General features: G+C 45.5%; 1 protein-coding gene across 2 annotated transcripts in view; it reads right to left on the bottom strand.

Annotated features, from left to right (window-relative positions):
* Nucleotides 1–9,334: 9,334 nt before the first annotated feature.
* Nucleotides 9,335–18,128, bottom strand: part of LOC142582022 (uncharacterized) — a 119,466-nt gene continuing 110,672 nt past the window's right edge. For both annotated transcript variants that reach the window (XM_075691447.1, XM_075691455.1), the window contains exon 13: nucleotides 9,335–12,500. In XM_075691447.1, the coding sequence (XP_075547562.1) occupies nucleotides 12,217–12,500 (284 nt within the window). In that variant the 3' untranslated portion in view covers nucleotides 9,335–12,216. The remainder of the gene's footprint in view (nucleotides 12,501–18,128) is intronic.

Raw genomic sequence — 18,128 nt, 5'->3', positions numbered from 1 at the left:
TTGAAAAATGCGTATGGGGGCGAGGAGGAGGAGGAGGAAAACGTTTATTGAGCTCTAGAAAAGTTTGATGAATTTGATGCTAAGATGGTGTCTTCCATCTTGGCCGTCTGCAATGGCCGTCTGCCCCTTGTCAGGGCTCCGCTGGATGCCGCTGCCAGCTGGGCCCGTCGGATCAGCCCTAGTTGGACGTCCTGACGGTCGCTGGAGAGCATTCCTTCCCATTGCTCCGCATTCGGGTTTGGTATTTAATGGTGCCGCATTTGTTTTCTGGCAGGCCGACGTTATATGGTAGAGCGTGGATGTTTCCTGGCACCACGGGCATTTGTCAATGTACTGTGTGGGTTGTATTTTACTGAGTGTGTTTAAGTTCGGATATGCACCCGTCTGTATACAGCCTCCACGCTACGGAGTCCTCTCTAGCGAGAGAGCTATCTGGAGGGTGGTACCGCTTCCTGCTGCCCTTATTGTGGTTTAGGATAGCCGAGTATTCTCTGGGGACTGGCGCGGTTTCCTCGAGGTCATTGGCGGAGGGTGCGCTCGGTAGGCAGTGTATCCTCGAGCTACCCTGTCGACCTCACGGTTGCCTTCTACGTCCGTGTGACCTGGCGTCCACACTATCGTGTGTCTAATTGGTTGTTCTTTTTCTGGGTCTTGTGTGTGGTGATCTTCAGCGCGGAGTATGCATGTAGTTTATGGGGGCGAGCTCCACTGGAAAAGCTGGCGCCTGCGTCGGCGTGACGTGCATGGGGGGATCACGTGGACACAGCGGGCGTGCGCGTCGGCTGCAGCGGGAGCGCCGAAGCGAGCTGAAAACGAAAGTTCCACCTGCGCTGCGGTTCTGATTAAGTGGTGAGGCTTTCCCGCCTTGGGTGCCTGCTTGACAACATTTGAAAATAATATAAGCGGTAGTGACTGCCTTTGGAGGCGTGCGGCATGGTAGGCTACTGCTAGGTGCCTCAATGCCGGACCAGAAGAATAGAGGAGGCGCTGGCCGGACGTACGCAACGGAGCTCGGTGTCAGCTAACCTTATTCGCATGTAGCCGCAGGACAACAAGCTGCGTGAAACTTGGCTCGCGAAACTTAGAACCGGCAAACAGCCATCGGTTACAACTCGGGTATGCAGCAAGCACAGACGCGAGGAAGATTTTTGCTACGGCGCCGAGTGTGCGATGTTCGGTGAGTAGCAAACGCGCACTGAGACGCTCGCCCGCGCCCGCTGCCCGGATGTCATGACGGTTTGGTCTATGAACTTGTTGATGCTAGATACTGGCAAGTTCACTAGAATGGAAAAGGAGCGGTAAGAAGCACATTAAAGAAAGGCATGGCATATGCATGGTCAAGTACGTTTGTGTTATGATATATTAATGAACTGGATTACGAAAAAGAAGCAGCAGGAAATCGCACGCTGAAAAGACCGATACACATACAGTGCGACGCAACTTGAGAAATAATGTTGAAACGTCCAAGAATTTAGAAGAAGAAAAAAATAAAAAAGATTGAATCGTCGCGACGGCACACCACAGTCGATCGCTGTAGGCGTCGAGGTGGCTATAACGAAATTATTTTTGAACAGTTCTGATAGCGTACAGGCAACAATTGTCACTTGCGTCAAGTGCTGGTGCGAAAACGCGCTCGCAGCGAAAGCGAAACATTGTGCGCGGACATGCGCATGCAGACGCGCAGTCTGTCGCTGCGAACCCGTGCGATCGCTGCATGGAGGCTTCATTCTGTTATGCTGCATTTGGTTCTATACAGACACTATAAGAACATATTTCACGTAGTTTGCTCACAGCGCTTGCCTACCTGTCACGCAAGAAGCCGGTTCGGGAGACTCCATCGCGGCGACCGAGTGTAGTTGCGTTAATTCACTGCGTCTGTAAGAGTCTGTAAACGATTGTGTGCTTTCGGTTTGCCCAACAGTATTATTTCGACAGTAAAAGCTTCCCTCGTTCTGCGAGTACTTACAGAAATGTCCAGGTGGGCTGCCGCGTGGTGTTTTTATTGAGCGCCGTAAGCCAAACCTGCGAGGAGCGCGCCGCGTGATCCCTCATACTACGCAAGGGAGGCGCTTCCGACAGATGGCGACTCCGTAAGCCCTCGTCCCCAATAACACAGAGCAGAGTGATACCACTGATCGATGATAGCGTCACATCATCATCGTCTCCTCACAACGTCTTTTCATCTAGGCACATACTACGTAACAATATTGTCAAACCATCGAAGATTCACAAGTTCCAGTTAAGTCTTCGTAAAACTCTGCAGCAAATGCGAATGGCACAGCAACACCGTTATCTTCTCGTGAAAGTCCAGTAAGAATTTAGCCCAAGAATACAAAAACTATTGATGCTGTCGTAGAACAAAAAAAAAAAAAAAAAAAAAAAAAATTGAGGACAGCCCATACACGGACACACCATGGCAATTCACTTCAATGACATATCTACCTTTATGTGCCGTCTCTCTCATATTATAAATATGTAAGCGCAACTTGGGCCACCAAGTGTATCGTGGTTCAAGTTATGGCTGATTTCGAACTTTGCGGAAAAGCTAAATGCACTGCTCTTCACTGGCTGTACCAAACTATAAAGCTCTATTATTAAGTTATTTTGTTGTTTCACAGCATTGCTGATCCAGTGACGAGCCCCATCAAAACCAAATGGCATTTAGTTCAGAAACAAATTTGCAGCAAAAATATGCAAGACCTAGCTGCTACTAATATTTATTTATTTATTTATTTACTTATTTATTTATACATACTGCAGCCTTAATAAGGCTATTGCAGGAGTGGGATGAACAACAAACATTTATAAACACGCTTGTGTGAATTGTTTCAGTGGTAGTGAACGGATGTCACCTGGTAATGAATTCCAGACGTCAATTGTTGATGGAAAAAAAAAACTGTTTAAAGGAATCAGTGTGGGCAAAAAAAGGTTGAGATGTTTAGAGCATGGCGACTCCTCGTACATGAGAGTTTGGAAAAATTCAAATAGTTATCTAGAGAGGAGAGGCAAGGAGAAATAATTAACATGTGAAGGAATTGTAAGCATTCAAGTTTGCGACGCTCTGCAAAAGGAGTGAGACCAAGTAGGGGAAGAGAGTTAGATGGCGAAAATTCCTTGCCATATCTCCTACAAACAAAATGCACTGCCTTTTTTTGCACAGATTCTAGTTTTTTGACGTCACAGTGTTTGTATGGATTCCAGAAAGCACAGCTAATATATAGAAACTTACCGACAAGTATAAACTCCTGTATCAGACTAATAGATGTATTTTATGCACGAAATACAAAGAGACTCCATAGCTTAGGGAGTTTCCTACTAAATGTTTTAGTAAACAATGGCCAACTCCCGTGAGTACGCAGCTTCTGCCATGCTTCCGCAGAGGGCCTGTAACGTAACTTACGCAGCGAGTGCAATGAAGGGGGGAAAAAAAGCCGAGGACACCTAAGCACTTCTTATGAGTTGTGAATGTGAAAGCCTTAATGTCCAAGTGAACGCCGCTGAGCAGTCCTTCCGAGTTTTGCACTGCGAGTAATGTATTGCCACTCACACCTCCACTGCCGGCGCACCCCGTTGAGAAGTGCGTCCGCTGCGGAGTTTTCTAATGCGCATAGATTGTTTTATTGCAAGTTAAACTGGAGTCAGAAAACACAGTTATGTCTGGTCTTGCCCTATAAGTGGTTGCATTTTAGGTGGTCTGTACTACAACAGTGGCTGTGGTACTTGTATATGTATTGTGCAACACAGGCAGAACCAAGGCAGGGAGGGCTCTAAAGGGCCACCCCCCAAGATCTCCTCCTGTCCCTATATATACCACCATGGAATGCAAAGTGAACTGCAACAAAAATAAAGAATCATGCTCTGCGTCTAAAACATAAAAATCCTGGCCCTGCCCCCGACTAGAGGTGCAATCATGCAGCCGAGGTTGAAACCAAGGGAATCCTCACTTTTTGACCAGAGTTTGTGGGGCTCTGCATCACGAGGTTATAGCATACTACGCTATATATAGATTACTAAAGAGTACTGACAAATTTTGTCGCATTTTTATTACTTTATTATGGATGACCCTCAAACCAGTAATTATGTTATCTATAGCTTTTAATACGACCATTTCATTATGCACACCAGGGCAGTGCAGCTTCAGACGTGGAAAAGGTTACCCATTTCGTCACTGAAACCTATTGTGGTACCAGATACCACCAATGCATACACACACACTGCGGCCATGGCGCCTTAAGACAAGTCTGTTCAGCACTCGACAGGACAATATGGAAGAGAGCATCCCCTGCATTTCCAAGAGAGGCGAACAATCGGTAGCGCCAGTTTGGCAGCTTTCGGCTGACTGCTGTATGTCATTGAATGCCCTTCAACCACCACACCCTGCCACCTGGATCGGCTTTCGGTGATGTGAGACGTAACCGTTTTCACATCTGAGGCCACACTGCACAGCGTCTTGAGCAGGCGGTAAAGTACTGTAATGATTCATATGTGGTGCTTCCGAGGAATTGAGGCTTTGCACCGCAGCTATGAAGTCGACAGCTACCTAAAAAAGCAAGAAAATTGGGACACCAAATTTTTGTGTCAATACTCCTTTAATAAAATGTTCCGAGTTGTAAAGAGCACATTCTGTACAAAAGATGAACTATGGCACGGGAGGGGGGAGGGGGGGGAACGTAGTTCCCAGCAAAATAGCTCATCACAAGACCATAGCTCCCAACAACAATGCCCCTGCTTGCAGAGTGCAAGAAACTGGTGAATATTTCTGCAGGAACTGTCACAACTCTCACTCACACTGCTCACTGGTTGAGCCTTTTCTGTTTGCAGGGCTGCAGTACAAGTTAGAGTTCCAACATATATCACACATTTTGAAAAGTTTCAAGAATAGTGCTTCCAGCAGTGGCTTAGCCAGGATTTTTTTATTTTTCTTATTTTAAGAGGGGAGGGATATCTTGGCGTACAGAAATTTTGGGTTGGCCACGTGCCTGGTGTGCACACCGCCTGGCTATGCCCCTGGCTTCCATGGAGCTTTTTGAAGGAGTGCCTCGGAACTTTTTCATTGCACTTCTACCATGAAGATTCCATGTGACAAACATATGTAATCTGTAGGTGGCAGCCACCAACAAACCATGCAGATGCTATACTTGTATGACTACAGGGCTTATAAACAGCAGCGTACTGCTATTTCACAGCATACTCTTGGTGATTACATGCCTGCCTGGAAAGAAGCAGAGACCCGCATCGCATGATTCATGTGAGCACGGATTACATAGTTCTTGGGATCAGCCCAGTCATCATACCATCCAGGATCGGCCCACCTTGCGTGGCAAGAAACAGTGAGCAGACGTGCAAAGCCACATTGGAGAAGGCATGGCAAATTATGCGTTAATAAAGAATGATGTGCTCGAAAGCATGTATATATTTGTTTCAGCAAGAATGTTTAGGAACAGTTTGTTGTCTCACAGCGTAATTCCATAAAGAGAAGAGCAGGTAACTTGCATGTCTGTAGAGGTAGTACAGATAGCTATGCTTAAGCGAATTCATCATATAAGTGTAGTCCTGTGTGGGAGCTATTCAGCAAAACAGCAGCAGCAGCAGCAGCAACCAGGCTCAGCAAAGTTCAGAATGGTTTACAAAAAAAAGAGAGCTTTGCTTTAAGGGGGGAGGCTACACTTGAAATACAACTTTTTTATTTGTGGACAGATCTGAACGAAATTTTCACACTTTGTGTATTTTAATATGCAGATTCTAAAAATATAATTAATTTTGCCACAGGATAAGTAGTTTCTGATATACTCTAAATACATTGTATAAGCTGAGTCCTTTGTTTGGAGGAAAATTAGCATCTAAACAGAAAACCCTAACACAATAATTTGAGTATAAAGACTATCTAGGATGTTCAGGGAGTGCCATAAGGTATTATTCAATGTTCTAGGCTAATCTGAGCAAGAGTTAGAGTTCATCAAAGTTGTGAGAAAAAAATGCCATCTTGACATGTCAAGCATGTGACCCATTTCAAAAACTTTTTAAAAAGAGTGCTGCTTTGAAAAGGTGCATATTGCTTACTGCATACATTTATCTTTCTGGCAAAAAAAAAATTATGTTGATAGCTGAAATAGGACAGAAGCTATTTTACCACAGAACACCTATACAAACTTAGAGAAGGGAAACTGTACCTTCCACAGTGCTACGGAAATAAGCGTAGCGGTGGCGTCGTGAACTAAAGTATGCGACCACGGGTGGCGCTGTACAACAGGAAACGGAAACGGGGTTTTGAACAGTTAACCAGGTGTTCTGTGGCTTTACTGGGTTTCTGGCTGCTGCGCCTTGATCGTGCTCCCGCGTGTTTAGTTGCTGTGTGGCAAACGTAACACCTACATATGTATGTAGGCGGTACGTTTGCCACACAGCAACCAAAGTGGCGGGAGCACGATCGAGGCGCAGCAGAATACATGTAGCACTGAGTCATATCGAGTTAAGGCACACCCTCAACTGACTTTTAAGGGCATCCCGAGCGGTTTTTCGTTTATTACGCCGCCGTTACCCCGAGTTGTGCCGCCGCGCCCCAGCTGTTGCATTTCATGTAGGGCTACTGACAGAATGCGGTTTCCAGGTGGCACGATGGCCTCGACTGGAATAAACGCTCACGACACCAAAGATTGAGTAAGCCTGAAAATATTTTATTTGCAGTTTACAAGTACAACAAAAAGCACACGTCTACGCATCCAGACAAACGCGGTTACATAGTCAAGAACATAGTCAAGAAATGGCTCATTAATAAGGGTAGCACAAACGCACAAGAAAGAAGACCTAAGCTACAAAACGTATGGTCGGCTGCTAAGTATAATAATTTCCCTGTCACCGCGTGTCACTTTTATACAGCATCTTTACAGCACTACCAGGCCGGGTAGTTTGGCGGAAAGAACGCAACAGCTTACGGCCGTCAGCTGCCTCTTCCTTACGGGTGTCATAATTATCCTAATCTCCGCATCAACGTCGTGCAAGTCCGCATACAGGTATCTGTATCTGAACCATATGTGCCAGCTTAATACATGTGAAGTGAAATTATGATAACCACTGCGTCTTATCAAAGGTATTGGTTTTGCAAATGCACATTACAGCTGACGGAACGACATACTTTAAGTGAAGCACAAGAGAAGAAGGACAAAAGGAGAATACAACACTTGAAGAAGAAATGAAGAATTAGTAGGCGTACAGCAAACAAGCGATGACGGAGAACACACAATGATGCATCGAGTGTTCTGTGACATCGGTTTGCGTACTTACGGTGTTATGGAGATCAACGGCATAAAAACGTACCTTCAAGCGTACTCCCTCAACCTCCGCCGCATTCATTATGATAATCAACGCCTAAACAAAATGAGGCACTATTTTTTGCCAAGAGTAGACCTCTTTACAGCAAGTCTATGTAGTGACTCGCAGACGAAACCAGCATGCTTTCGAAAATGTTTTACCGCCGTAGTATTCGAACGCCAACGGCCAGGAAAACACATCGATACCAATAGGCTGTCGGCTGTCGGTGGTTAATCAAGTACAAAAACCTTGACGCTATGACTAAAAAGCAGCTTCAACAATCAAATTTAAAAAAAAATCAACTGCCTATTTGCCTGAGGTAAAAAAGCATCCTTAGACACCTCGATTGTTTATGTCAATGGTTTGTGTAAAGTAAAACATTCAGCATGTTCAGCGCCCCTAGCAGAGAAAGCACAAACTAAAGTATTCGACCAAATTACAGTAGCTCCACTTGCGCGCTTACGCTGAAACGCGCCTCGATTGATTTTTCGCCCTCTGTGGCCATTTGTTGAACTTGAGAGTGTGCGGGGCCTGATTTTACCTCCAAAATTGGAAGTCTGTCGGTATTGTTGTTTTGAGAAATCAAGGAAAAACATTCTGCAACATCTTTATTGAGAACATACCAATAAAATCTCAAGGAAATTCACCAGGGGCATAATCTGGATACATCCTATCTTTTTGCCGCTTTTTGGCCAGCTTCCTTGCGCTCAAAGAGGCTTCTCGCTTCTTGCTGGAGTTCGCACTTCGAAGGTCCGGCGCTCGCTGCGCGCTCGCTACTTTCTTCAGTCGTGAAGGAAACGGTGCCTGCACGATCTGTGCCAACACGTGTGGCGTGGGCGGACGAAGTGTTGACGCTAGACGTGCCAGTTTGCAGCTCGGAACTCGATCCGGTAGAATGTCCAGGCAGACCAGCAACCGGCAACTCCGCGAGTATGACAGGCCTAGCCGCCTTCCGTCGCGCATTCCACAGCCGCTTCACGCGTAGTAGCCTTGAGACGACAATCTTTTTCCAGCCATTCGGGCAGCGAAATGAGCATCTTATCAAACGTCGCGAAGCAAGCGGCTGAACAAACGTAGACAGCGGCGCGATGAAACCAGAGATAAACAAACGTAGCGAGCCGCGTGAGCGGTCGAGCGCGCGCCGACGAGCACCGGACCAATAGGAGCGAGGCGCGCGGGGGGTGTGCGCGCTTTGGCCAATCGGCGGCACGGACGCATTCTCCAGAAATGACGCGATAGCGTCGGTTTCCCTTCACCGACGCCATTTTGAACTGGTGCAAAATGCGCACAAAGAAAACAGCTTCAAAACAAGCGCAAGATGGCGGCCATCGGCCACCGCGTTCGCAAATGGTGACGGCGCGAAGTTTGAACATTTTTGACCAAATTTTGCTGATTTCGCGTTCACCCTGGCCCCTTTAAGCGCGATTTTTTATTATTTTCCGATTAAATTTGGCTTCTAGATTTCGCGGAGGGATTCTTGAATGTATAAACGTAGCGAAAATGCACTTTTCCGAAAATCGACTTTTTTGTGATTTTTTGCCGTTTCAAGACCCGCGTCCCCCCTTAAAGAGCGTCTTTCTCGAGCCTTCTGCTCGACCATTTCCATGTTACAGCATCCACACTGCAGTGTTATCGTTTACACCAGAATAAAACAGTAGATAACTTCTGTGGTGTCCTCCCTGGCCTTTGTTTCTGCATTGCCCTCTCTCATCTCATCTCACATTTCCACCCTCCTTCACAATCACAAATTTTCCGACACAGCTTCTCACCTGCATGAGGTTCAATGCATGAGGTTCAGGGGAACAGAAGGTGAGTGCACACCCTTGTGAGGGGTATCCATGTCTTCTTGTAAACAATACAAGTACAAAACACTGCAAATACTCAGTACAATAATGTCGAAAGTGAAATCATCACTGAAAAAAGAAATGCTAAATTCATGGAGTACTATTTCATTCCTGTTCCATTACTGTGGAGCTTTGTACAGAGAAAAATTTCTTCTGCAGGTGCATAAAAAATGAATGACAAGCTTTGTGTACTAAGGTATGCAACTTTATTTTGTGTGTTTCACACAACACAGGACTAGGAAATATCATTGCACATGCATGCGCACACAAAATAAAACAAGTGCCAAAGAATAAATACCACAGTGCAACTGAAGTACATACATGGCAGAGTATGGCAAAATATGAACAGCAAAAGAAAAAAAGCAAATGCCAAGTTCACATTTCACATTTAGCGCAATCTCAAAGCACAGGAGTGTCAGGACGAGTGTAGATATACTCCAGTCACAGCACTAAATGTAGGCTGCAATCACATCAGGGATCAAATGAAGAATACACAGTGTACACACTGTTGTCATTTTAACCTATGACACACAGCTTTAAAGCATGTGCAGAACACAATACTAATTTTATGAAATGAGCCTTTGATAAATGAACTAATGTTTTTGCATATGAATTACATGCTAACTTGGGCAAGCTAGCTCTATACAAGAATTCACAATAACTGCGCTACAATCAAATCATACTTTTTTTTTTCTTTTTATGAATCTTATATGAAAAACTGTGCTTGCACTGAAATAATGTTTCCACTAGCAGTGACATGAACCGCACTATTTTTGTTTTACAGTCAAGGTGCAGTAGGATAAATGCAAAGCAACAAGGTCTTAAAACACAGTAACTCTGCCTGCACATGCATTACATAACTGCAAATGAATATGCCCTTCATGTGCTACCTAAGCCACAACGAAACCCACCAAATGAACACACACACACATTTGCCAAACACACACACAAACGTATGATAAATTCAGCAGACTACCACAGCCTCACCCGTAATAAATTTTCCTATAGCTACTATTATTAAATTATGGTGAATATTTCAAGCTTCACAGAAGCCAGGATTTAGCAAACACGATGACTGCATTTCAATTTTTTTGCTACTCTTTCTTGGTTGCGTAGAAACCTCACAAATATTATTCAAGTAACAGCAAAGAACATTTTGTATATGAACACTTTGATGTATACATATATAGCTGTGTGCATATGTGTATCTATCTATATATATATTTTTTAAAAGCACAATAAATTGACCAAAGTACAGTGTGATAATGTCACATGTAAACACAGTCTTGGTCTCTATGGTGAAAATCATTCTACAATGTTATCAAATTCTGTAGCATGCATATGAATTGAGTGAGGAAATAATGAGTTTACAGCCTCTAAGGCAACTTATTACACCAAACCGGGGGAAAAGAACCACCTCAAATGACAGTGGAAGTGCAAATATCTACATATGTACATAATCCGTTTTTCGAGATTTCTGCCTTATTGGAAAGCATCAGTGTTGCCACCAGGGGCTAACGCTGCATGAAGAACAATGACAAGAAACTAAGCAGCAGTTGTAGCAATCGGCAACCGATGAGTAATGTAACACGGCAATTCACTGATTATTACATGTACTCAAAGTATTTGTGTTCCCAGGCACCACAAACTGATATCACTGGCTGGCAAGGCTTTGAAATTATACATATTTCTGCAGAAGAACAACCCTTCAACAAAGGAGACAGTCATCCTGGAATGTGTTCTCAAGGTATGCATTGTTTACACACAACATAGACAATAAATCATATCATTTGCATTGAGGAAATATGCATAACAATGCTGCATGATGGCAATACAACCAAATTTCATACTTTTAGAGCTAGAAACTGGTTTTATCGCATTCAACTATAGTCCACTCCTTTGTACATAGCTAGTTGCTTGCCTGTACAAAGACAACTCAATGAATTACTTCTTATCTTGTAGCACCAGCTTTCATTTGCCTGCTTTATAAACAGGAATAGTAGAACATCATCAAATACCAGAAACTGACTATTACTTCACACATACACCTATAAAATGAGAATCAGGTTTCATACATTCAATTACGTTTAACTGCAATGAAACTGCACCTCACCCTTGCTTAGCAAGTACAGTTTTTCATGCTGTACATGGCCTGGTCAGAGTTTTGGGCAAAGGCAAAGCCTCCATCATATATTAATGTAAACAAAACAAGCTATGAAATAGGTACGGAAATATAAATTGCAAAAACATACCAGCCTGCTTTGCAAAATGGTGATCGCAGCAGGTTAGGCAAAGTTTGCATGTCAACAAATTCCGTGAAAAAATTGACATGTAGACTTAGCATAAATGTGAACATTTCCCCTTCTATATAAAATTACATTCAACTGCAGTGTGTGTAACTCGCACACTGCAGCCAGTAATGTAAGCTGTGAGTGGGTTCATGCAGCAGAGTTCTGTGTTGTGTTAAGCCACTGATATAGACATGCTTTTGAAGAAAGCAAGAGGGTTCATTGAAAGAAAGAAATGGTAATCATTATTAACACAGCCCTGTATGCAAATGCTACGGCATGCCAGCCAGCCAATACCAATGAAAAACTGCAACCACTGCAACTGGTTACCTATGGCAAGGATTTCAGTGTGCTGCAACTTTAAATGCGAGAGGCAATTCATAAAAATAATAAAAGCTACACAGAACAAACCACAGCAATCAGTGCTTTTAACTTAATACAAACAAGCAAAAAAGAAAAAAAAAAGCAGAAACCCCATAGGCAAGCTACGCAAGGCATGCAACTGTCAACACTATTGAAGTCACAAATCACAGTACCCCAATTCACTACCTCACTGCTAGGCAGCCCATATTTTGAGTCACGCACACATTGTGTGAACACACAATTCCTTTTTTCTCTATGTTGCTGCCCAAACAGAAGGGTAAGGACGCACAGAGTCTGTGCGCAAGCACTGAGAGAGAAAGGTTGTAGAGTCTTGGCTGGTACAATTGCATTCGGTCAGCCGTGCAAATAAGTTAAGGTGCCAAATGCCACTTCACAACAGTAGGACGGTACTACTAGCCATTTCGCCGAGTATGGTTTCTTAGTGGCAAACGCTGGTGTCTTGAGTGGTTGGACATGTTTCGTTCGTAGGAACTTGGTTCTTGCCTTGTCACGTTCGTCTGCACTGCAGCAACATTTACATTAGTTCCAGTGGCCTTTGGCTGAGTAGCATTGCGGGGATGCTGTTGCCTCAAGTGGGGTGGAATGACTGATTCTTTGACATACATGATCTTGGTACTCATAACTTCGCAGTCTATTTGCACCATCGGCACATGTTCCTTTATCATGTGTGTAGATTCTGAAATGTGTGCAAAGAAAAAGAGGCTGGCAATTATTAACAGGTGGCAAAAAGCAAGCTAGGACCTCTGAATGAACTTCATGATAATACTAATAATTAAGTCAATGAGGTCCTCACAATAGTGCACAGAAATATACTGCTGACGGAATGCATGCTTGGGAAAAGGCAGGGTGCAGCCCGTACATGAATAATTTTATTCTGAAATATTTAGGCTCAAATTTAGGTGTGCAGCCCTTAGGCAAGAATATATGGTATACAGTACTGATTATAGAATGTTCTAACACAAAAATGAATTACAATATCTCAAGAGCCAAATTAGTGTGCACAACAGCTCAGCTTGCCTTAAAGGGCCCCTCACCAGGTCTGCCCATATTGCAATGACAAGCGCAGAGCATACAATGCACACTAACAATCCTGTTTGCAAAGTATTACATCGCTACGCGCCGCGGAAAGATCTGAAATTTCAATCCGAATGTTGTTTTCCCTTTCCTTCGCAGCGACCGTGCTCCAAGCCGGACGGTGACATACTTGTGTCCCTGCGCCTACGTACTCGTGTCCGCAGTGTGACGTCAATCATTGAGACACGCGACTTCGAGAATTATTCAAGGCAACATCTGTTATTTGTGTGATCGGTTGCTTGAATTGACGAATTGAAGTTTAGAGAATAAATAAGACACACAAACGGAATGTGTGTGTGTGTTTTGTTTTACTTCGCACCGAAGCAAGAGAGATGTACTTCCGCTTCGTCTGCTTGTCCCAACAGTTGTGCAGTCACGAGCGCAGGTACCAAAACTATGCCATTTTCTACCATGTTCCAGCGTGTGATCATGCTCTGCGATCCGCTTGTTTCTGCCTCAGTATTCGTGTAGCACTGAATTATACCGGTAGTCATGTGTCCTTGTGCATAGCGCGCAAAATCGTGTGCTGCACGAAACGAAAGAATCACAACAGCTCGTGCACGACGCCATCAGTGAAAGTGCGCAGTGCTGCAAGAAAGAAAAGGGGGAAAAAAAAAAAGAAACAAGAAAAAAAAAATGAAGGCGGTGCCCACAGGTGGGCATGTGTCACGCGATCCTCGAGGTCCTGTATGGGAGAACGCAGGGAAGGAATTTCACTTGCGGAGGCTAAATGGGGCAAGTGGAGCGAGTGCCTCACTTTGCAGTGGAGCTCGCCTTCTGAACTCATGGGTTCGCGGCAATGAAATATTTCTATCTCGGCTATTAGTGAGCCGATTTGAAAAATTTTTTCAACAAAACAGTCCCTACAGGACACATAAGAGCTTCCAGCGTATAACCAGAATTTGCTATGGGGCCTGGTGAGGAAGCCCTTTAAAGGGCCTCCTCACCAGGACTGTTCATTTTTAGCTCACAAGTGCAATGCATACAATGCGCACTAATGATCGTGTCTGCTTCGTTTTACATCCCTACGTGCCATGGAAAGAACTTAAATTTCAAACCCAATGCCGTTTACCCTTCTCCTCGTGGACGCCATGCTTCCAGCAGGAGAGTCGACATGATATGTCGCGCGCCTAGGCAACAAGGTGTGACAGCTAGGCATGCGCCGTGGTAGAGGCGCAAGCGTTATCACTCTTTGATTGTGCTTAAAAGTGCTGGCATTCAAGCTGGTACGTACTTTCATTCCTGTAACATAGAACTGGGCAATTCGCCCGCTGCTGTTAAGTTGATGGCTAAATAAAGCTGTATTGTTTTCGCTCTACCGTTGCGCTGTCCTTCCGTCAGACACGACATAGACCGGTGACGAGGGTGGGATCCTGCCAGCAAGGAACAAGCTCCTGCCTGACAGCAACGTAATTCACCTGCTGACGGATTACGCACGGATAGTTGAGGAGCAGCCGGTTGGGACAGTATGGCGAAGGCGACCATGAGTCTGCAGCTACGGCAAGTAGAACATTTCGACAATTCTACGAGCGATTGGACTAGCTACGAAGAACGCGTGCACGCATACCTTCGAGCAAATAATGTTCCGGAGGACCGGAGGGTAGACGCGTTCATCAGCATATTGCGTCCACAGATGTATTTGCTCCTCAAGTCGCTCGCCGCTCCAGATAAGCTGTCCTCAAAGTCCCTGGAAAGCTTGTGCGAGCTGCTTCGTAAACATTTGGCCCCTGAATGGTCAGTCATAGGTGAGCGTGTGAAGTTTCATCGCTGAGGGCAGAAGGAACACAAAATGATACCACAGTACATGGCGGAGTTACGGGCATTGGCGCAAACATGCGAGTTTGGTACATTTCTTGACGAGTCGCTTCGAGACAGATTTGTGTGCGGTTTGCTCAGAGTCGACATTCAAACACACTTGTTTTCAGAAGACAAGAATTCAACGTTTCAACGAGCCTTTGACCGTGCAACAGCTTTGGAAGCTGCGCTCGCTAACGCTACAGCTGCTCATTCAAAGCCTGAAAGCGAGTTCGGGGTGCATCAGTTGCCTACCAGGGGAACAACGAAATGCTTCCGCTGTAACTCAACTCACACTGCCAATGCGTGTCCGCACATAAATGCGACTTGCTTTTGCTGCAACAAGAAAGGGCACATCCAGAAAGCCTGCCTAATGCGGCAAGGAAAATTGCAGCTGAAGTGAACAGTACAGAACGTTCGGGTGTTGCAACCGTCAGAACCACCCCTGCAAAGTGTTGCAACGAAAGAGGTAGAGACAGGAGACCCCATCATGCTCAGCTTAATCGTCGAGGGTGTTCCCTTGCAGATGGAGCTTGATACGGGAGCCGCCGTTTCGGTAATGTCTCTGGGTCAGTTCCGCTCACTTTTTCTGGCAGTACCTCTGAGGCAAACTAAGTTGATGCTCAGGACTTATATGAGCGAACCTGTGAAGCCATGTGGTGTTTGTTTTCTTAGAGTTGAGCACAACGATCAGTGCCAACGCTTGCCGCTGTACGTGCTTCCCCAGAGTGGGCCAGCGCTGTTCGGGCGCAACTGGCTTCAGCAAGTGCGCGTCGATTGGAGCCAAGTTCGTGGCCTGCAACAGCTACAGGGGGGAGACATTACTAAGCGCTCAATGACTTCCCGAGCTACAATCCTTGCTTGACCGCCATAAGGACCTCTTCAGGAACGAGCTAGGCACCATCCGAGGTGAGAAGGCGACTTGTTTTCAAAGGTGGGAAGACACCAAAATTTTTCAAAGCTAGAAGCATTCTGTTTTCTCTAAAAAGTACTGTTGAGCAAGAGTTGTCTAGGCAAGAACAGATGGGCATATTGACACCGGTAACGAGTAGCGAGTACGCCACTCTGGTGGTGCCAGTTTTGAAGCGGGACGGGTCAATAAGAGTATGCGGTGATTACAAGCTGACACTGAACCCCATACTAGACATAGAACATTACCCGTTACCCAAGCCTGACAAGCTGTTTGCAGCCCTCGCTGGCGGACAGCAATTTTCTAAAATTGATCTTAAGAGGGCGCACCATCAAGCAGAAATGGATCGAGAGTCAAAACAGTAATTTATGCTTAACACCCACAAGGGTCTTACGCAGTGAATCGTCTACCCTTTGGAATTGTTTCGGCACCTGCAATATTCCAAAAAATAATGGATAATATCTTGAAGGGCCTCAATTGTGTTTTGCTACATTGACAATATCCTAATTACGGGTCACTCAAAGGAAGAACACTTGCAGAACTTTGACGCAGTTCTCAAAAGCCTATCAGAACGCAGAATTTGCGTCAAGCTATCGAAGTGCGAATTCTTTCATGATGAGCTGACTTATCTGGGCCATGTAATAAACAAACACGGCATCCAACCAACGGACGAAAAACTGGCCGCGATAACCAATGCACCGCGCCAACTGATAAGCACCAACTTCAATCGCTGCTTGGCCTCATCAACTACTATAGAAAGTTCCGTTCCAAACTTATCCACCATTCTTTTCCCCTTAAATAGGCTCTTGCAGAAAGGCGTCGCCTGGAATTGGAACACGGCTTGCGATCGCGCCTTTCAGCACATCAAGCAGCTGCTTTCGTCAGCGCCGATATTGGCACACTATGATCCAGGCCTGCCCCTGCAGTTATCTTGTGATGCGTCCGCCTACGGGGTAGGTGCAGTGTTGTTGCACATTTTTTCTGACGGTCAGATAATAGCATATGCCTCACGTACCTTGAGTCGTGCTGAGAAAGGCTATAGCCAATTAGAAAAAGAAGCCTTAGCTCTTGTGTTCGGCGTTAAAAACTCCATTATTACGTGTACGCAAGGCATTTTGTTTTGACTACGGACCACAAGCCTTTGGCTACAATTTTTGCTGGCATGCCAGCAATTGCCGCCGCAAGACTACAATGATGGGCAGTTGGTTTGTCGGCCCCTTCTTTTTCATTAAAGTTCCGGCCTTCTGCACAGAATGCTGACGCAAATTGCTTGTCTAGGTTGCCAATAACACAGCCGACGGTCGAAGAGCAGGAAGAATCTTTTTATGACCTATGCTTCAACACTACGCCGATCAACAGCAATGATATTGCTCTTGAAACTTCATGTGATGCTACCTTGCGTACTGTGACCCATCATATCCTGTCAGGCTGGCCGCGTAGTGTCCCGAATAAAATCAAACCATTCTTTCATAGAAGACTAGAACTGTCCATACATCGAGGATGCATTATGCTGGGAATGCGCGTACTTGTTCCTGAAAAATTCCGCACATTCATTTTGGACGAGTTGCACCAAGGTTATCCAGGTGTTGTTCGCACCAAAGAACTAGCAAGGAGCTATGTTTGGTGGCCTACTATCGATAGTGACATAGAGCGTTTCACCACGTCTTGCACCGCTTACGCGTCTAATCGCAATCTGCCGCCTAAAGCGCCCTTGCACCCTTGGGCACGGCCTATGCGCCCTTGGCAATGGTTGCATGTCGATTTTGCTGGCCCGATAAATGCAGTGACGTACCTCGTGGTGGTTAATGCACATTCAAAATGGCCAGAATTGTTTCCAATGCAGACAACCACTACTGAAGCAACCATTTCACGCCTACATGAACTGTTTTGCAGATTCGGATTTCCCGAAACTTTAGTGTCCGACAACGGCACTCCGTTTACTTCTGCAGATTTCCAGGAGTACCTGCAGCGAATAGGAATCAGACACGTGAGAACAGCTCCGTATCATCCCAGCAGCAACCATCTGGCAGAACGTGTCGTCCAAACGCTGAAGGGTGCACTTCGGAAGTTCAGCCGACCCACATCACCATCGGAGCTCGCAGACTTCCTCCTGTTGTACCGCAACACTCCGCAAGCGACTACTGCAGAGGCACCCTCTCTTCTGCTGTTAGAGAGGTGCCTCAGGACTAGGCTAGACCTCGTCAGGACCTCCATTGAAGAACAGGTCGCCCGCAAACAGTTTCAGGACACCAGTCGCTGCAGGTATCAAGCGACTACATTCAGTGTAGGAGACTTCGTGCGTATCCGCAATTTTCGCCAAGTACCAAGGTGGTTCAGTGCTACTGTTCTCGCCCACACTGGTTCAGTGTCGTATCGTGTTAGTGTTGTGACCCCTCCGGGGTGTGTGTGAGTGTGTGCGTCGCCGTAACCACATCATATGTGCTCTGGACTGTGGTGACACGGTGATCACAGCCACCGACTTCCACGATGAAGACCACGTCACAGCTGGCACTAGGGCTAGCAGCA

Source organism: Dermacentor variabilis, chromosome 1 (genome assembly GCF_050947875.1).
Source record: "Dermacentor variabilis isolate Ectoservices chromosome 1, ASM5094787v1, whole genome shotgun sequence".
Taxonomy (NCBI): domain Eukaryota; kingdom Metazoa; phylum Arthropoda; class Arachnida; order Ixodida; family Ixodidae; genus Dermacentor; species Dermacentor variabilis.
Note: the sequence above shows the minus strand (reverse complement) of the source record. Positions and strands in the feature narration are given on the sequence as shown.